The 21,190-nt window shown below is 44.4% G+C and overlaps 3 protein-coding genes across 4 annotated transcripts in view; 1 reads left to right on the forward strand and 2 right to left on the reverse strand.

Moving 5' to 3' along the window:
• Nucleotides 1-16,932, reverse strand: part of PIP5K1B (phosphatidylinositol-4-phosphate 5-kinase type 1 beta) — a 554,522-nt gene extending 537,590 nt beyond the window's left edge. For both annotated transcript variants that reach the window (XM_060409393.1, XM_060409390.1), the window contains exon 1: nt 16,705-16,932. The gene's annotated coding sequence lies outside the window, so the exon portion shown is untranslated. The remainder of the gene's footprint in view (nt 1-16,704) is intronic.
• Nucleotides 10,126-15,755, forward strand: TMEM252 (transmembrane protein 252). Its single transcript, XM_004004336.5, has 2 exons — nt 10,126-10,472; nt 13,315-15,755. The coding sequence occupies exons 1-2, from the start codon at nt 10,195-10,197 to the stop codon at nt 13,550-13,552; spliced, it is 516 nt and encodes a 171-aa protein (XP_004004385.1). The 5' UTR covers nt 10,126-10,194; the 3' UTR covers nt 13,553-15,755.
• A 2,055-nt stretch (nt 16,933-18,987) lies between the features above and the next one.
• PGM5 (phosphoglucomutase 5) overlaps nt 18,988-21,190 on the reverse strand; it is a 206,253-nt gene continuing 204,050 nt past the window's right edge. Inside the window, exon 11 of the mRNA XM_004004337.5 lies at nt 18,988-20,456. Coding sequence (XP_004004386.1) covers nt 20,367-20,456 — 90 coding nt within the window. The 3' untranslated portion in view covers nt 18,988-20,366. The remainder of the gene's footprint in view (nt 20,457-21,190) is intronic.

Consider the following 21,190-nt stretch of genomic DNA (forward strand, 5'->3'; position numbering starts at 1 on the left):
TGCTTTTATTCTTGATGACTTATATTGCTTAGAAAGTTGTTAGCACTTCCAGAAGTGAATTTCCTACTAATGTTTTAAATGTGTATGATCTTCCTGTAAATAACGTCAGATGTGAATATGTGGGACTAGATTGATTTTCTGCTGGTTGTTGTTGTTTAGTTGCTAAGTCATGTCAGACTCTGCGTAACCCCATGGACTGTAGCTCTGTCCATGGGATTTTCCAGGCAAGAATACTGGAGCGGATTGCCATTTCTTTTGCCAGGGGATCTTCCTGGCTCAGGGACTGAACCTGTGTCTCCTGCACTGCAGGCAGATTCTGAGCCACTGAGCCACTTGGAAACCTTCAAAACTGTTTTTAAAAGGCACATTCAGTCTATCTTCCAATCTTATCCCTCCCACGCTGTTACCTCCCTCTGCCTAAAGGTAAACATTTTTAAAAATTAACTTTGTTTGATACTTTGTTTCTTTTTTAAAATATATAGGCATGTATGCATATATAGTTTTATCCCATTCTTTTCTAAAAGTGACTTTATTTAATAGACTTTATTTTTTAGAACAATTTTAGGTTCACAACGAGATTGAAGGGAAGAGCAGAGATTTCCCATGTATGTCCCTTGCTGCCCTCACAAGCAGAGCCTCCTCCATTATCAGACCTCACAACTACTGAACCTATAGTGATAGATTACTATCATCTACAGCCCATAGTTTATATTTGGATTCAGTCTTGGTGTTGTACATACTACGGGTTTAGACAAATTTATAATAGCATGTATCTATCATCATGGTATCAACCGCTCCTTTTTTTATACCCTAAACTCTACTGTTTCCTTTGACTATCTTTTTATCCTCTAAACTCTGTTACTTTGACTTTATCTTATTAAAATATCCTGGATAACATTCTATAATAACATGAAGATATTAGTCATTCCTTTATAATTGTATAACATCATGTCATGTGGATGTACCTTAGTTTTTTTTACCTAACCATTATTCGTAGGCAATGGGGTGGTTCCAGTCTTAGGTAATTACAAACAGTACTGTTGTAATGAGCAGATCCATGTATTTAAACTTTTGAGTTTTTGCCAGAGTATCTTTGGAATGAATTTCCAGAAGCGTGATTTCTGGGTCAGAAGAAAAATACAAACGTAATTTTGTTAGATTTTGTGTTTCCACCAGTAACATATGAGAATGTCTTTTCCAAAGCCTTATCAACAGAATGTGTTGTCAAACTTCGAGACTTACCAAATAGGTGAGAAATTATATTTTACTTTTTCTTATTATAAGTAAGGTTGAACATTTTTTTCATTATTTAAGTGATATTTTTCACTTCTTTGTCTATCATTTACATGTTTACATATTTTGCTCATTTCTATGTTAGATTAAATTACTTGTTATTTGGAAATGATGGACAATATGATCATGGTATGTAAAAACTTGTGGGACTAAGGCCAAAGTGACACACAAGAGAAAATATATAGCCCTAATTATACTGATTAGAAAGCAATAAAGATGGTAAATGAATCATCTAAGCATTTGATGGAAGACACTACAAAAAGATGACAAAAACAACCATTAAAAGTAGATTAGAGAGCATATTCTAAAGAGCAGCAACTGATGAAATATAAAACTCAGATGAACAACAAAAAAGTAAAGGCCCAATTCACTGCAGATAAAAGAATGACAAAGAATGCTTTTAAAGTACAATAAAGAGCTTTTGATAAGAGCAGAAAATTGTGACATATAAAACTTACAAAACAAAGCAACTATACCCCAATAAAAATTGTAAAAAGAAAAAAATAACTTACAAAGCAAAACAGAGTCCTTTTGGATAAGACCTAAAACCAAATGTGTAGGCTCTTGGAAAAGATCAGTATGTGAATAAGTAGCTTTGAAAAGAGACTAGCAAAATGGCTTTGACTTGTCTCATCAAGGAAGAAGCGCAAAGACACGAACAGCAATGGTCAAGGACTGGAACGGTGACATGCCTACAGAGCCAGAGGAGACTGTAAGATTATGAGTGAGGCAACTTTAAACTATATATGTATTGGGCTTCCCTCGTGGCTCAGATGGTAAAGAATCTGCCTGTGGTATGGGGAAGGTCCCCTGGAGGGGGCATAGCTACCCACTCCAGTACTCTTTCCTAGAGAATCCCATGGACAGAGGAGTCTGGTGGGATACAGTCCATGGGGTCAGTGTGTTTCCTAGGAAAGTGTACATTATAAAAATTGATTCAAGAAAAGGAGATAGCTCTATACTAATCCCTATGAAAGTTTGAAAGTGTAATCCCAATCGACCCACTTGAAAACATTGTGCCGAAAATGTTCTGCTTCTGCCTAGAATGTAGATAGTTGGGAAAACCTTCATTGTCCCTCTCCCGCCAAGAAAATGTCTGAAAACCTGCAAATAATAACTTTTCTTGAATCCATTGAAGAGCTGAGGTTAGAGGGGAAAGAGCATGAAATCAAAGGAAGGGCGGGAACCCCCAAAGGAAGCTGGGCATGAAGTCTGGCTAACCTGTGACAGAGCCCAGGAAGAAGAGATGTGGAGTGTCACATAAGCCAGTATAGAGAATCCAGTTACCGTTTTTAGTGAACTGTTTAATGTCAAATGTGGGCTAACTTGAGAGAACAGAACCACTGGGAGGTGCAGGTGCAAAGGGAGTTCTCACCTACTTTTCTAGGTTCTTTTCTGTGGACCATCACCAAGCTGCAGCAAGAATGTCAAAATGCCACCTAAATTTTGTTAAACAGCAGCTTAGAGAGAGAAGGGCAGCAACCATCCCCTGCCCCACCCACCCCCACCAGAACAGAGGTGACCCCACGTAGCTGGGGTCACTGCAAAGAAAAAACCCTCTACCTCTAGAGGAGGGTCAGGAAACCATCCTGAGGCCAGAACTTGAGAGGAGACTAACGTTGGAGACACACGAGACATGGGTTTAATCTTTGAGTCGGGAAGATCCCCTGGAGGAGGGCATAACAACCCACTCCAGTATTCTTGCCTGGAGAATCCCATGGACAAAAGAGCCTGGTGGGCTACAGTCCATGGGGTCACAAAGAGTCAGACACGACTGAGCACACACATACCATATTGAAGAAAGGGTGGGACCACTGCAAAAGCCTTCGCCCCCAAGACCCAGGACCACAGAGCCGACCTAAGACTAAGGTGGACAGGATAACAGAGAAAGCCTCTGACCCCAGCATCCAGCTAGCAAGCAAAAGTCACAGGCAACAGTACCCTAGTGCTGAAGGAATGGGCGGGTGTGAAGACTCCTTGAGGGCACACAGTGAAGCTCTACAGTTGAGAGCAGAGGAGGAACACTGAAAAAACAAAAGCCCTCAAGCAACCCAACCCTCAATCCAAGCACCAGTTAACACAAGAAGAATTGGAGAATAGTCATGCGCTGAAGGGGAAAAGGCGATGGCACCCCACTCTAGTACTCTTGCCTGGAAAATCCCATGGACAGGGGAGCCTGGTGGGCTGCCGTCTATGGGGTCACACAGAGTCGGACATGACTGAAGTGACTTAGCAGCAGCAGCAGCAGTGTGCTGAAGGGGAGAAGGCAATGGCACCCCACTGGAGTACTCTTGCCTGGAAAATCCCATTGACGGAGGAGCCTGGTAGGCTGCAGTCCATGGGGTCGCGAAGAGTTGGACACGACTGAGCGACTTCGCTTTCACTTTTCACTTTCATTCATTGGAGAAGGAAATGGCAACCCACTCCAGTATTCTTGCCTGGAGAATCCCAGGGACTGGGGAGCCTGGTGGGCTGCCGTCTATGGGGTCGCATAGAGTCAGACACGACTGAAGCGACTTAGCAGCAGCAGCAGCAGCAGTGTGCTGAAGGGAACCATAGCAACGATGGAGTCCAAACTCAGCTCACATCTTGACTAGACTCAGTTGATCCATTCCACTGATAGGGGAGCACAGAAGGAGGAGTTCCATTTTGAGGTACAGTATAAATGTTACTTCTCTTAGTCTCTACTGTCATATATACAACATCTGACATTCAATTAAAAGAAAACTACAAGATATAAAAAAGGGGAAAAAATATCTTAGAACTAGTGGTTTTATGGGTGTGTTCTTACCAAATCTTTGAGGATCATATAATTACACTATCATTTAAGTTATCCAAGAGTATTATAAATGAGGGAGGTGGGAAATAGAACACCAGTATTAAAGAAAATTTCATGAGGTGGGACACAGAACCCACTTCATATGTACAAGTCACTGGCCGTCACACTAACTGGTATAATTTAGGCAGTCAAAGCTACCCTGGCTGGAGGTTTCTGCTCCCATCCAAACTGGCCACAGAAATATGGTCCCCGTTCAGTTTTCCAAGGATCCATAATGAAATGAAATCTCTTCTGGCTTGTTTCTGGATTAAAGTTAAGCTCTATCTAGGACAGAATTTGTCTTGTTTGATCCACAGACAGAACCTGATTTCCTCACCAAACCTTTACTTACAGAGGGAGCACCCCATAAGCCATATTTGCTAATTTGATTTTTTTAAAAACGTTTGAAATTTTGATTTATCTTGATGACTAAGTTTTCTGGTGGCCTCAGAAGTTGAATACTCTGGTCGAGTGCCTCCTGGGCCTCACCCTATTCTGGCATTGCTCAGGGTCCTCTGCCCTGGAGATTCACTCGGTTCATTCCAGAGGGAGGCTGAGTCTCGTGTGCTGGTCTCATATCTCCTTACCCAAAATGCCACCCATTTGCTGCAGTTTGTCTTCTGCCAACCTTTAATGCCTTCATTTAAATCTTCCTGAGTGAATGAGGGGGGAAAGAGTGAGGTGGGGGGAAATGGTCAAAAGCAAAGAAAACAAGGAGCAGGAGGAGGAAGTGGCCAGTGCCCAGTGAACCCACAAGTGTGAAAGGCTAATCCAGAAATCACTCAGTAAGCACCACCGTGAAACCAGACCGGGTGACATCGCTCGCCACACAGACACCTCACCTTCCGAACCAGCCATGGAACTTCACTTCCTAAACCCAAGTGACCTTAGGAAATCTGGCCACTCTGCCCCAGCTCTTGGCCCCGTGCTCCTCCTATACAAAAACTTCTACACACCATTAGCTTCCTCCCAAAGTCCGCGTCCACTTGCAGCCAGGGCAACATGCTTTGCCTGCTTTCAAGGGAAGGGTGCTGACCCATGTGTCCAGGAAATGAAGACTGGAATGCAGAGGGCTGTTTGAAGTTCTAAGGCCTCTTACATGGGAGAGTTTGAAAGAAGGGTGAGGTTTCCGGAGCTCTGACGTAGAAGGGAGGACAGCACCTGGAACTCGGCTGGACTCGATGTTCAGAACAGCGCTGGTGGGTCAGCTCAAAGGAACAGAGTGTTGAAAGTGTGATTATGTTTTAAACTAGTTTGGCTGGCAACCAAATAACCCAGCACTGCCTGCTCTCAGGTCAGGCACTGCTGCTAATTGGTGAATTTTAATGAATGATAATGATAAATAAACTAGCTTAGAAGGAAGACATCACTGTGTAGGTGAATCTCTTGTGGAGGGCGTGGGAATCAGGATGGGTGTCGGGTCTTGGCTTCCACTGGGTCCCAGAACGTTTGTTTATAGAGGGTGGGTCTCTGTCCATGCCCCTCCTGGAATATGCATTTTCTCATCAATCCCATGCTCACTATATGAACTTAGGTGAGTCATACATCTCTTGCCCTGTAGTTTCTCTGCCTTAAAAGGAGTATCACCAGCCCCTTCCTCTCGCACTCAGTGCTGGGTAGGTGGCAAGGTGGGCAAGCATAGGAAAGATGCCCTGGGAGTGAAGGCAGGACCAGAAGACAGGGCTGAGCCCATGAAAGCCCAGCCAGAGGCCCACGGGTCTCCCGAAGCTGACTCTTTCAGGTGATGTTTCTGGTGCTGGACTCTTTATTGGATTTGCTTCATTTTTTCCCAGCTCGGAGGATTTGGCCTGCTTTTTTTTCCTATCATCACAACTGTTCTTCTGCTGGGCTGTCCACCCCTTCGAGGCTGACGCAGACCAGGAGGCTTTCTCTCAGTCTCTGTGCCACTTCATTATCATAGAAGCAACACATCTACTTTCATTTTTCGCTTTTCAAAAATGTTTCCACTGTGAGTGATTATGGGGAAAGAGGGCCGACCAGAGCCCAGAGAAGAGCGAAACCACAGCAGTTAGGATTGTTTAAAACTACGAATCACTGGTTTTAGTTAGCCACGGTCACTTTTGAGGCATCCAAGGAGATGCTCATAGAACAATGATGTGTGTAGTTCAGAACTGAGGCAGAATATCTAAAATAAGCAATTATTTAATAATTTATATATTTAATTATAATAATAAACATAATATGCACAAATAGCTTCAACATAAATCCTAACTAGTATATCTCAAGTACTATGAAGGATACACACAGTTCTCAGAAATACTTCATATTTCTATGTTGGTTTTTGTCTTTTTTCTAATCTGTTCTCTTCCTATACTGCAGATTCTCTCATACTTTCTCCTTGGGCCTCCACCTCATCCTCAATAAACTCAAGTACTCTGAGTCCAGGAACTCACTCTTTAGTTTATATAAATTTTATGCAAAATAACTAAGACCTTCCACCCTTCCTGAATCTTGCTCTTCCCTCTTCAGTTTCTCACCGAAACAAGCAAAAAACCAACCACCACAACAAAATACACTGCTCTGAAATGACAGACACCGCTTTAAAGGATGTGGGAGAGAAAGGACCTATCAGATAAACTAGAAGGCACCAGTTAATCTTTATTGGAACTGGAGGAGAGAATACATCCTTGCTCAAATATTCATGTGACCACAAGAACTAGGCCTGACTTTTCATAATGCCCAGTCTGATCATCCTCAGGTTTTGGTTTGAAACAAAGAAGCCCAACCCTGTGGGTGGGCAGTTCTCAAAGAGAAGGCAATCCCTCCTTACTCTAATACCTGATTATAGCTCGGAGGCACTGCCTGATACCTCGTACCTGTCTAGTACCTGTTCTTGGGACTCTGCTCCTCGTGCAGAACTTTTAGTTGAAAATACTGGGTCTTTTCCAGCTCTCTGGAGTTCCAGCAGTGATGGTGGTAACAAGCATAGTGAGGGTGACTATAGCTGACTTTGATAGGGCACTTTCTATGTGCTCCACACTGGGAACATCATTTAACACTGATCGTCTCCTCTGGTTTCCCAGTCCTAACAAACTGTTTACCTACAGTTCATTACCTACTGCTGCCTAACAACTTGCCCCCAAACTTAGCAGCTTAAAACAACACATGCTTATCATCTCACAGTTTCTGTGGGTCTGCAATGTGGCCATGACTTAGCTGGGTCCTCGGCTTCAAGGTCTCTCCATCAAAGTGTTGCTTAGGGTCTGGTCACCTCCCTGCTCAACTGGGCAAGTCTTTCCTGCCCTTTGCAGGATGCAAAAGCAGGACTGCAAAGGCAGTCCTGCAAAGGCAGGACTTTTTCCTGTCCTCCCTGGCTGGGGTAACTCAAGGCCTCAGCTCTTCATTGATTGTCAGCCAGAAGCTGCCTTCTCATACGGCCCTCTCCAATATGGCGACTTTCATCCTCAAAGAGTGCAAGCCACAACGGCAACAGAGAGAGTCTGCTAGCAAGACAGAAGTCAGTCTTTTGTAACCTAATCTCAGAAGGGTCATCCCATCACCTTTGCCATATTCTCTTGGTTGGAGTCAGGTCATTATGTCCAGCCCACACTCAAGAGGACATGGATCCCAGGAGGGAGGGATCTTTGGAGGTCACATTAGAAATCTGTCAACCTCAAGACCAATTGGATCTAAGAATTCCTCTGTAAGTTTAACTGAAAGTGCTCAAGAATTGTACCTTGAGAGGTGGACAACATTCTCTATGCTAATAATGACTATATTGGCATGTTAGATAGGGGAAATAAACATATATTTGATTACAATTTTGAATATTACAAAAAACTGGAAAAGAAGAGAGGAGTTGCTTTAAGATTATAAGGATAAAATCAAGACCAGAAGATGAAAGTTAGTTGAAGATAAGGATTGAAGCTAACAGAGATAGAGGTTAGGAGGTGAAATGAGGACAGACTGTGTATCATTTTTTATCCAGGAACCTCTCTCTCTCTCCTAGCCCACAAATGAAGGTAGAGCTGAGGAGATAGTAGGTATGAAGCTAAAGCGTATCCATGGAACTTCCACTAGGGCATTGCACAAAGAACTGTTTCCATTGGGAAAGTAATGGAAAATAACAATAATGCAGTAGTGGAGTAGAGGAATATCAAAGAGGAACTGAAGAGAATCTGTTTGGACAAAAGTGACACAGAGTCGCCCTGGGAAGGAGTTTTGGCAGGAATATGCCAAGTGAAGGTGAAAGTTGCTCAGTCAGGTCTCTTTGCAACCCCATAGACTCTATCCTCCAGGTCAGAATACTGGAGTGGGTTGTCTTTCTCTTCTCTAGGGGATCTTCCCAACCCAGGGACTGAACCCAGGTCTCCTGCATTGCAGACGAATTCGTTACCAGCTGAACCACAAAGGAAACCCAAGAATACTGGAGTGGGTAGCCTATCCCTTCTCCAGCGGATCTTCCCAACCCAGGAATCAAACCAGGGTCTCCTGCATTGCAGGTGGATTCTTTATCAACTGAGCTATCAGAGAAGCCCAGGGATATGCCAGAGCACCAAATAAAAGAGAAAGGAATCACAGCCTGAACCAGATCTGGCATAGGACTACAGTCCATGGGGTCACAAGAGCTAGACACGACTTAGTGATTAACCTACCACCACCACCATCCAAACCAAAGACAGACAAGACAGAAGAAACAAATTCTAGATAGAAATCAGAAGACTGGTTCTGGAAAGGTTTTTTAAGGCAATGCTTCATAGAGCAGTGGTACAGGGGAGAGGAGGGGAACGATTTTTAGTAGCATCCGTGCTGTGCTCAGCCACTTCAGTCGTGTCAGACTCTTGGCGACCCCATGGACTGCAGCCCACCAGGCTCCTCTGTCCATAGGATTCTCCAGGTAAAAATACTGGAGTGGGTTGCCATTTCCTTCTCCACGGGATCTTCCCGACCCAGGGTTCAAATCTAGATCTCCTGCACTGGCAGGTAGATTCTTTACCACTTATGCCACCTGGGAAGTCCCTTAGTAGCATCTACCAAAACAAATTTCATTTACTATGTATTTTATGAAAGAAAAAAAGGCAGGACTTTTCAGAGCCTTTAATATGTTAGTGCACTCTGTGAAACCCTAAGATACATAGTCGCGGGGGGCGGAGTAAGGATTGAACAGGCAGCACTTCTTATACGTAGCTGTTTTGCATGGAGGTGGAAACATGCTACGAATGTTTAGGGGATGCTCTTTTATCAAATATCAGTGGCCTTTTTGAGAGGAGGAAGGGTGACATCTGGTTTAAATATTTCTAGTGAGCAAAGTATGGTGGCCGGTAGGTGAGCAGTAAGCAAAATAATTTTATCTAACACCTATATATTAAATAAAAATGACCTAGGATTTCAACATTTGGGCCCCCAAAATGGGAAAGACACAGAATCAAAGCAGAAGTCACCAGATCACTACCACTTACAACCACCCTCAGAAATTCCCTCACATTCCTGAAGCTCTATTACAATCCTTGCCAGCACTCTCTTCCCCCTCCTGCTGACACTCCTCTTTGAATCAGGGAATTCATCCCTGGGCTTTTTTTTGGAATTTTTCCAACATCATGTTGTGAGGTCAATAAAGAGAGATTGAGAGAAGCAAGACAAATATGATAAAAGCCTTTAAAAATATCTTTTCAGGATAGAAAAAGGAAGAAGCAATTAGGAAAGGACTACCTGCCAAACCACAAAGAAAGTAGTTCAGCAAGGAATGCTAATTTCTCTAGCATTCATTTGGAATCACCTGCCCTGGAGATCAAGAGACCTTTGAATCAAAGGATGAGAGAGCTTTCAAATAACTGGGGTCAGCCTAGGGTCCCATCCAGCTCAGAAGAACAAGAGAGCTGTGCCTGCAGGACACTCATTCCTGCAGGACACAATGCTGTGTTTTTAGGTTAATCGTCCAAGGATATTAGAGTTATTTTCAATGGTTAATGAATAGCTTCTAAGAGCCTGCTTCATTTAATTGTCCAAAGGCCAGTTGGTCCCAGAGCATATAAAGCCGTGAGCTGGCTAATGAGAGCATTCTCTCTGAGCAAGGGAAGAAGGGGAGTGGCAGGCTCGGGGATCTGGGCTCCAAAGGAGCAGCGATGCAGAACAGAACCTGTCTAGTTCTCTGTGTCTTTGCCCTCCTGATGGGCTTCCTGATGATCTGCCTGGGGGCCTTCTTCATTTCCTCAGCCTCTCTGTTCAACTGCCAGGGGAACTTGACCCTGGCCTATTTGCTTCTGCCTCTGGGGTTTGTGATCCTTCTGAGTGGAATTTTCTGGAGCACCTACCACCAGGCCAGTGAAAGCAAAGGGGTTTTCAACCGTGTGCTCAGACAGTATGGTGCTCAGGGGGCCCTGCCCCTGGCCACAGTGGACAGGTATGTGCTCAGAAGCCGGAGGACTGGGGAGGGCTGTGGTGTGGCTGAGTTCTGGAAAAGGTCAATGACTTTTAATCTACTGGGGAGCAACTTACAAGTCCCATGGGGTTAGCAGGGATGTGGAGAAATTGGAACGTTTGTGCATTGCTAGTGGCAATGTAAAATAGTGTAGCTGCTCTGGAAAATGGTATGAAGGATCCTCAAAACGTTAAACGTAGAACCACCATTTGATCTAGCAATTCCACTTCTGGGTATACAGACAAAAGAAGTGAAAACAGGGCTTTGAACAGATACTTGTATATCAGTGTTCACAGCAGCATTCTTCATGATAGTGAAAAGGTGGAAACAACCCACATATCCATCTAGCAGATGAATGGATAAACAACATACAGTACATACAAAAGATGGAATATTATTCATCCTTGAAGAGAAAGGAAATACTGATGCACCTATAACATGAATGAACCTTAAAGACATTATACTAAGTGAAACTGGCCAGAAATAGGCCCCCAAAACAAATACTATGTGATTCCACTTATATGAGGTACCTAGAGCAGTCAAATTTCATAGACAAAATGTACAACAGTGATTCCCAGGTACCAAGGGAAGGAGGGAATGAAGAGTTACTGTTTAATGAGTACTGAGTTTGAGTTTAGGATGGTGGAAAAGTTCTGAAGATGAATAATGGTGATGGTTATAAAACAATGTGAATGTATTTAATGCCATTAAACTGTGCACTTAAAACAGCTAAAGTGGTAAATTTTATGTTATATATACTTTATGACAATAAAAATTTTTGATTAACTTTAGTTACAATTAGTATCAGACAACCAAAAATCTCCTAATTTTTGGCTAAACACAGAATCATTTAGGGATAAAACCCAGGCATCATTCTTCAGATACAGACAGGCTGCCTGCGTGCTTGCTAAGTCATTTCAGTTGTGTCTGACTCTTTGCCATCTCATGGACTCTAGCCTGCCAGGGTCCTCTGTCCACGGAATTCTCCAGGCAAGAATACTGGAGTGGATTGCCATGCCCTCCTCCAGGGGATCTTCCTGACCCAGGGTCTGAATCCAGGTCTCTGTCATTGTAGGCAGATTCTTTACCATCTGAGCCATCAGGGAAGCGAGACTCCATAAACTCTTTGTCCTCTTCATCTAAAATATTTTAGCTACTCCATGTATCTTGAATATGAGTGATTAGCCATGACAATTGATTTTTGACATGATGCTATGATACATGATACTATATTTAATAAGATACTAACTACAATGACCAAAATCTATTTCCAATGTTATTATACTAACTGCAAAGTCTTTGGATTTGCTAAAGGAAATTAAAGGTGAAGTGACTGCAGAAGATGCTTCTAGAGTGATGTTTTCTCTTTTTTCCTTTGCTATAAATGTTATATGATTGCCTCTAGAATGTGAATCTTGATAAGAGTAACTGATTGCCTTAAAGATGTAGCTTAGATTTTTAAGCACATGCATACTATTGTACTGAAACACTTTAAGCGATGGTGTCACAACACCCTCATTTTACTGCCTCTTTCCGGTACATCTCATAGATGCCCAGTCCACTTAGCATGGCTAGGGGGTCAGTAAATGGTAAGTCACACTTCTCAGAAGTATCTTCATTTGAAAGGGGTACCTAGATTGAGACTTCAAAGCAAAGGGGTCTGCAAAGGTGGAACTCAGGACACTGGGACTGTGAAGTGGTGTGGGGAGGGCGGGGGCTGGGAGAAGTGGACGGGATCTGGGGCAGGCGGCAGTCATCCTGGAGCCTCTCAAATCACTCCAGGGAACAGCTCACCTTGGTGTCTTCAACGCTTTTACATATGTGCCCCATGACACGGCCTTGGCTATTCTGAGTGAAGGCTGAGATTTATGCTGCACAGTAGATGGCTCCTTCAGTTCCTTGGCTTTGGGCCTGGTAACGTTTGGAATGGAGCTGTGGCTGCAAATGGCAGTCCTTGTTCTGTTGTGGTTACGCACCACAAACACTCCCTGCAGGCACTGGAAGGGTTCACTCTATAATCACACAGCTCAATCAAGCTCACCCTCACTCTTCTCCACTTCTGTGCCACCCTCTATCCCATTCATGATGGAGAAGCCAGAGGATTTAGCAATTAGCAACATTGGGCAGGATTACTGATGAGTACATCAACTCTTGCATGAAAGGCTCCTTTAGCCATCAGCCTGTTGGCATGGAAAGGGCCGCTACTGAAATCTATATAAAGCTGTCAGTTGGAATAGTTTGAGAAATCAGTATTTTGTGTGTGTGCATGGAAATGGGGTAGGGGCGAAAATACTTGAAATGTGAGTAATAGGGAAGAGAAGCATCTGATATTGTTCAGGAATCTTCATGGAGCTGGTTTTCATTCATTATTTTGTTGGCTGTGAGGCTCTGAGACCATGAGTACAGCTGACTAGAAGACGATGTGTGTGAATGGGGACAAGGATGTGAATGAACTAAATAACTGGTTAGAGAGACAGTCCACAGTCAAGGCCTGTCCCATACCCCTGCTAAGGATCTCCTGCTGAAATTTCCTGGTTCCAATGAGTAAGAGAGAGGGGATAATGTGGAATAACCCACTGGGGAAAGTATGACTATAGAGGCATACATCCCATGGCTGATAAAGAGGGTTTTGCTGGATGAGCAGCACATTAAAGAAAAAAAAAAAAAAAACCTGGGATGCCAGGGAGGAAGAACATCTGTTTCAGAATCAATGTTTTCTAACAGTTTAGCTTCACACAGTGTGATTTGGGAGAGGAGGACATACGCCTCCTTGGCACAACCTGCTTAAATAACACACGAATGTTTGTGGCATTTTGTCCCCCAGACCAGGCTTTTACCCTCCAGCTTACGAAGAGAGTCTTGCTGCTGACAAGCAAGCCTGTCACACAGAGCAAGAGATCTCAGGTGCTCCTCCACCTCTGTACACAGAGATGGGCCTTGAATTTCAGGATGAGGATGGGGCCCACCCAGAGGACCCACCACCCTATGACGAGTCTGCGGCAGACGGGGTGGCAGCAGCAAGGCCGTGGCAGGATGCTCAGAGGCAAAGCCAAGAGTGCTGAAGCAGGGGAAGTGCGCCAGCCCTCACGACGCACCCTCATGGGAGGCAGCTACTAATAATAAACACAGGCAGGGACTGTGGGAGGAGAAGCCACATCAGCAACCCCAGAGGAGAGCTCTCAGCGGGACCCTGTGAGGCCAATGCGATTCCGCATGTGTGCTTGGCCTGCAAGGGCACGGTGGGGCACCAGGCAAACATTTCAAAGGATTCGCAGTCACCCCAACCCAGGGAAGCTTTTGGACTGCAAGGGTTTTGTGAGAGCTCTGCTCCTTTCTGCTCATCCCCAACACTTCTCTCATCTCCTGACCGGCAGCACAGAGGAAGAGATGCCGTTTGGACACCATGCACCTTCATGGACTGCATTACAAATACTCACAAAGGGAAAAGGCAAGCTGGCCACCAACGGTCATTATCGTTTAAATTGTGGGTTCTGCTGGCTGGTTTCATAGTTATCCTCATTTACCGTACTGCCAGTGGCACGCTAATTCACACATTGTAAGAGATTTGCCCCTGGAACCCATGAATGTTACTTTGTATGACTTTAAGTATGTATATTTTGTTTCTGTCTGAAAGGAAAGTGACTTCAATACTTACTTTCAAAATGGTTCAAGCACAAAGTCTTAAATGAGTATTTTAAAAATGGGATGGTTTTACAAGCATATATAGAAGATTTCCTAGAGACTCAAGTTGAATAAAGAGAATATTCAAAAATTCACAATACACAGGATTCAGGGGAAAAAAAGAATTTGTGCTACCCATAGGTTGTATTAATACAGAAGACACAAATCTTGAAAAGCTTTAAAATACCCATGTATTTCAGTGAATCCCCTGTAAATCTCTAGGATTTGAAAGAAAGGAGACTAGAGTGTAGTACCTTAATTATTAACAGACAATTCTTTGTGTCTCAAAACATAGATCCAGACACTTTTAGATTTAATACATTTATTTTGAAGCCCAATGCTTCCTCTTCAGCTTTACTATGTCTTATGATCTTATTATAAGTTTTAATACATGAGGACAAGGCAGGTGGCAGAGTGGTGGGAGGATACACAGCCTGATGCTTTAGAGCTTGAGAAAGAAACTTCATCTCTCTGGGCCTCAGTTTCCTGCCCTGTCAGGTGAGGACTTTATGCTGGGATTAATATATGACAATTATGGAATACCTTTTATAAGGCACGCTCTTTACTACAACTGTTTATGCTTTTTATTTAGCCCTCATTATAGTCTTTAGAGATAAGTGCTGTGGTTATTCTCATTGCAAAGATGCATAAATTGAGAGTTCGAGAAGTTAAACCTTTCCAACAACATAGTTATTTCCACGAGGGTGAGGAAAGGTCCATAGAAGAGCAGGGAAGACTTGACTTCACACTTCCGTGTTAGGTTGTGCTAATCCTGTCTTACTTCCCTCCTTCCAAGGAAAAGTTAAGACTTATCTCCCCCTCAGGAAGTAGGCCCTAACAGGAAGGGGAGCCCCAGGGTAGCAGCATTATCTTAAAGCCCTTAGAGGCAGCAAAAGTTGCTTTAGTGTTAACCGCTGGCTTCTCTTTTAAAATGTAAATAAACCCTCCTCCGTTTTTCTGCGGAGCTTGGCCCTCACCAAGTTGTAATTTCCTTTCATCTGATTGTTATACCATGATGAAAGATACCTCCTTCTGATAACAGACAGCCTTGGTGAAGGGCACGGGAGGGCTTTGGACGCTGGAGGGAGAGATGAAGAGCTTTCGAGGAGGCTAGGGTTGTAGAGATGAGATGGGGACCCTGTGGCCTCCTCCTTCTGTTATTGCGGAGCGCTCAGATGAAGCATGTCCTGACACTCAGGAAGCCATACGAGGAAATCCTGGTTCCTTTACACAAAGCAGGACTTTGGGCATCTGTGATTTGAGTCCTTGACATCAAGAGCATAACTGGACATGAAGGTCACTCATGGTTGTCCAACAGGAAGGTGGTCATTTATTAGCAAGGCAATTTATAATTTCTCTCTTGTCATCTCTTTCTATTCCTCTACTGAGACGGTGATCCTGGAATTCTCCTTAGGGTCTGAGCACATTCACTGACTAGAACAAGCTCTATCACTGGGCTTTTGTCCAGAATTTGAATTTGTAATAGATGTTTTTTCCAAATACTACTGAGACAAATGTAATTTTCATTTATATGAGAAAATTGTCTTAATCTCTTAACTGCAATAAATTTTGTACTTAAATGTTTCCCCTTTTCGCTGTTTTGTATCAGAAAAAAAAATCAATAGAGGAGCATAAGTCAAAGTTTTATTCTCCATGTGAAACTAACAGCATCTAGATGGGTTAATCTCGCAAAGCCTAACAACCTAACTACTGAACATCAACTACTGATTCAGAAAATAAGCCCAGTGCTTTTTGAGAGGACATATGACTAACAGGTGTTAACTGCCTTTTAAAAACACAAAAACAAATACACTCTGAAGCAAGCATCAAGAACATGATTATTACCCACAACAAATTCTGCCTTTCAGAAGCTATTAAAACCCACTGGGCAAATCAAACAAAAGTGTCCTGTTGTGATTAAGAAGAATTCGTTGCCCAACCCCTCACTTCCCCAGAGGATTCACTCAGGAGAAGTAGACAACCTATCCCCTTCTCCTTCTAAAGTTTATGATAAAATTAATAAAATTAATACCATGAACTGAGAACCACGATTTTGTGAATGGCAGGGAGGGCGCTGAGACTGAGAAAGTGCAGGCTTTGCTGGTCCCCTCCTCTCCAATGTGAACAGAGGGCTCACGTGTCAGTGGGGAGGGGAAATGCTCAGAGGTGTCCTCGCCATTATCAGGTCTCTCTAAGTAGCAAGTGAAAGTGCCCACCTCCGCCCCCAAAGACAAGCATGACCCGGCCAGTTAGGACAGTGTGGGGCATCTTTCACACAACCGAGGTGTCAAGCGCACCTTTTTGACCCCTCCACTCAAAAACTCACAAGCACGTTTACCAACAATCCTATCCATCCTTTAAGATTTTACTGAAACACGCTGTCTTTAGCGAGGTATCTCCCCAGCTCATCCATTTTGCAAGACACCTACTAGGTGCTCAAAGACATGGAAAGACGATAAAAGACATGGGTTTACACCGCAGCCCTTCAACATATTCTATAATGCTCCATGACAACTTAGGCTGATTCACATACCAAGTGGGCCTGCCGTCAGCCGCAGGAGCCATCGGCTGTTGAAGTCTCCAGCCGGTGCGAGTGGAGCAGGCGTTCCGCTAAGCTCTGCTGCCTTGGATAATCTCTTGCTGTGTGTAACTGTTGAAGGGCCAAAGACTGAAACACTAGCAGTAAGTTCATTTCCAAAGGTGCATGATTTCTGTAACCCTTCACCACTCAGGAATGGAACGCTCTTCAAGGCTGGTATCTGGAATATCAGCGCCCATGTGTTTCACAAGTACCTGGTGCGTGATCAACCAATGAAATGGAGGCACCTGTTGTAGCCCTACCAGTTTTCACAGGTGCGTTTCAAATTCCCCACGCCCTACACAAGTGATGGACATGTCGTCGGGTAAATCCCACGCCTTGCATTGAGCCACACTGGCCAATCAGAAGTTACCACGCCATTAACCCTGTTATTGCCTATGCGGAGAACGCTGGCTCAGTGCAGCCAACTGTCAGCCCATTATGCCGCCGTGGGACGGGTCATCAATCTGAGGCTTCCTGTGCAGAAAGCCTTCAGGTCACAGGCAAACCCTTCAGCCTGCAATGTTATTCAGCACTATTCATCCCGTGAATATGGTAGATGTGGGCTGCATCTCAGATCAGTAAAATTGATAAGAGATCTTATTTTAATAATGACTGTCTATCCATTTCCAAGGTCAGTCAATAAACTCAAGAATCACAGATGAGGCAAAACAACTTTTTTGATCTAGGGGGCTGGCTGACACTAAGCAGGATATTTCACGTCCTTGTTCCCCTCCCAGTAAATACCTCCCTGACACACATACACACACATCTCCAAACACCTCCTGGGTGGGTAGTGGCACTGCCCCATTTGAGAATCACTGCATTATATACACTGTTGCTTGCCACTGTCCTGGGGGCATATGGTGTAGTGAGTGAATCTCTCAATACTAGCTGATCACAAGGGTGGTCCAGACAGTTGCCACATTCATTGTCCCTTCTAGGATCATCTCCTCTGGTCCCCACAACATTCTTGGACCTCTCTAGTCATTTACTCTTAAGTAAGACTGGCAGTTGCAGCTCTATCTTTAAGAAGACGAGGAACATCATGTGCACAAGGGTGATTTCCTGCCCTTCACCTCTCCTGAGGCTAAAGCAAGAGGTCATCCACATACAGCTCGGCAAGAGAAGCTTGGATTCTATGAAGAGCAGAAATCATACTTTGGCAATGTGAATTTGAGCAGGATCCAGAGGCAGGCTGGGTCCTTTGGCAACCTTGCTGAGAAAAAGCTCATAAAAATACGTGGCTGTGCAGCTGCTGCTTTCCAAAGCTGGACCCAAGCATTTGCTCTGTCTGATACACATAACGCTGTGTCTGCTTCAATCCCATTCATCCAAGCCAACCTCTCACTAGACCCAGAGCAAGCCTCCTCTCCAGTCATCCTACCTCTCAATTTCCAGTCTTGTTCTTGCTGCATTCACCCCTGGTGAAATTCTGTAAGTGATTGTCAGGCTCAGGAAACTCCGCTCTTTGGGAAACACCTTGGTTGCCTAGTGCCTTCCGTCTCTGAGTCCATCTTTCTGTGCACTCTCAAACAGGCTGCTTGTGCTGCCGTGAAGTTCATGTCTACCTGATTCTTTAGCATGTTTACCACAACCTCCTGTTTCCAAACCACAGACTCACAGGAGTAGTATTTTATGCACCCATGTGCTACACCAAGAAACCCAGGATGCCACATAGAGTAGTTGTTCAAGGAGTGCTTGCTGAATGAGTGAATGTATATTTGGGCTGCTGGACACACATGACTCCATGCTGAAATAAAGAAACAGAATTTTAAAGTGAGGATTGATTTACCTGGGGACTTCAAAGTTAGAGATGATGAAAAATTCAAAAACTTGAGAAAAAAAATTGAAGAAAAACATAGGCTTTGTTAAGCCTAAGGGTGTGTCTAGTTGTGCTGACCGTCATGGACCTCCACTTTAAACACGCCGAGAATCTAAGCAACAAGACAAGTTGTATTCCATCGTTGATGAACTTTATAACTAGTTCCTTAGACTCTCAGCCACTCTCCTGCTATTTTGAAATGAAGATACTTGTGATGAAAGGTTAGATACCATGCTTCTGATGCCTAAAGGCAGTTTTGAGCATTGTGCCTTCTCTGTTCTATTTACTAAATTCCCAAGGTCCTCATAAGGAAAACCAGCCCTGCAAGAGTTCCGAAAGGCAAGCCTATCAGAAGAGTGACCACTACTGGAGTTTCTCAAATGACAAAACAAGCAAAATCCACAATTCTTGCATAAGGCTGAAATCAGAAATTTCTTTTATTGGCTAATACAGAAAGGTCCTAGCAAGTATCTGACAGAAGCATAGATAGAAAATGGAAACAATACCTTGCTGGGGATGTTTCCCTGCTTGCCCTAATCTTGACTACAGCAATAACACACTGCTGAACAGTCAAAGCGCATCACCTTATCTCACCAGTGACACGGCAAGTGACTGCCGTTCCCAAGGAAGCAAAACACGTGCAAACAGGTCCCGTGAACCCAGGCTTCTGGCTGAGAGGGCTGATGGAGGCTGCCAGGGCTGCAATATCCTTTTTCTGGGCCAAGAAAGCCAATTGTGACCCTCTGCTCTCCAGCAGGGGACCCCACCCTCCCCTCCATCTCATTAGGGACATCACCCGGTGCCACCAGTCAGGTTCTCTTCCAGCATCCGCTTCATCTCCTACTTGTGGAGCATGTCACTGTCTCCTTTTACAGCCACGATAAGTAAGATCTGAACCGTGTCCAAACAAGTGCAGACCCTCACTGGGAGATAAGACAGCAGAGAGAGAAAGTCAGAGAGCCGATGTGGTGGTATTTTGCTGTCTCAGTGGGAATCAGATCGACCCATGTATCAACCCATGTGATATAATCAAGGAAGGGCCTGAAAATGTTCAGCATTCATTCTCAGAATCCTTCCAGGAAACAGCCTCCCGCCTGCATAATGAATGGCTGAATTTGAAGGAATGCAGCCAGCTTAATAGCTAATACTATTTATAAAATAAGAGAGAAAAAACACCCTTTGATATGTTTTGTTGAAAGTGTGCCATTGTGGTTTGTGGAAAGCTCTAGAAGATGTGAAGAGGGTGGCACAGGGATTTTGGAGATGGGAAGGAGAGTGAGTGGCCATAAAGTGGTTGGTGGGCATGAGGTGGGCTACTAGGAGTTGTACAACTTTTGCCCAAGGGAGATATAACCTGGGATGAAAAGGAGGAGAGTCTTCTTAGGTCTGCCTGAGGGGACCTGGGGTTTAGGGTCAGCTGACTTCTGGCATTGCCCTCTCCACTATTCCAGAACCTTCTCTCACCTGGCACCAATGATGCACAGATGCCCTGACTGCTCCTGGACCACTGATTCTCTCTCCAAAGGGCAGATTCCCTCTTGTGACAAACCACAGGTATCAAAAGGCAGTGTGGCTTTCACAGACAACCGAAGACCCTGTTGCATTGCAGAAACTGACTAAAACCCAAACAAAACAGATTTTTTTTTCCCCACCTACACCCACCCGCCCCCCCCAACCAGCAAATCATTTTTTTTCAAAGTCATAAGAGGCACAAACAGGTAGCAAGAAGGCATGAGTGAAGTGTCCCCCGCCGAGCGCACTCTTTGGCCCTGGTGAGTGATCTTTCCTCCATTCAGGTGATGACGGTGGGGCCCCTCCGGCCGGTTCTCTCGTGAATCTGGGATATTTTCAGCGCGATGGCTATGAGAGGGCTCAGCACTGCCTGAAAAAGAAGGAAGAAAGTCTGTGAACAACTCATGTCAGTCACAGGAGGGACGCAGGATGGGTTTCTATCCAAGCATCTGGATTCAGTTCCAATTTGCGATGCATAGGCAGTCGTCACAGGGCACCCTTTCTCTGGTCCTCGGTTTCCTCTTCTGTAAGAGGAGGCTGGGGTGGGCAGGGTGGCAGGGAGGAGAGGGACAAGATGATCTCCAAAGTCTTATCTAGCTCTGCAAACACTGCTCGAAGACAGGAACTTGCACAGTCCAACTACTGGAACGTTGGAGCGTTCTAGGATCAGAGTGCTGTCATTCAAGGAAGTTCAGAAAACCCCCCAGTCTTCCTCTGCGACAGTGCCCTCCTCCACATGTACACACCACAACACACACCCTCCCCCTCTACATGAACTTGAGGAAAAACATGCATTCTCTATCCTAAGTCCACGGGCCTGAAGAACCTTGATGTTTTCGAGAAAGGCCAACCCTTCAGCTTGTGCAACAGAAAATAACAGCTTGTCTCCTCCCATCTCGTAACACGGCGGCTCACAGGGCAACTTGGTGTCCCTTAGGAGGAGGCAGGGAGCTTTGAGGGCCTAGGGGATAGATTCTTGGAAAAGCAAAGGACATGAAGGGGAGTATGAATTGTGTCTTGCCCTTCAGCTGCTCATCATTTCATGGGAAGCAGGCAATATTTTCCAAAGTGAGGAGTGCACACTGTTCAAGATGGTTTTAGGGG

The sequence above is a fragment of the Ovis aries genome, chromosome 2 (genome assembly GCF_016772045.2).
Source record: "Ovis aries strain OAR_USU_Benz2616 breed Rambouillet chromosome 2, ARS-UI_Ramb_v3.0, whole genome shotgun sequence".
Classification (NCBI taxonomy): Eukaryota; Metazoa; Chordata; class Mammalia; order Artiodactyla; family Bovidae; genus Ovis; species Ovis aries.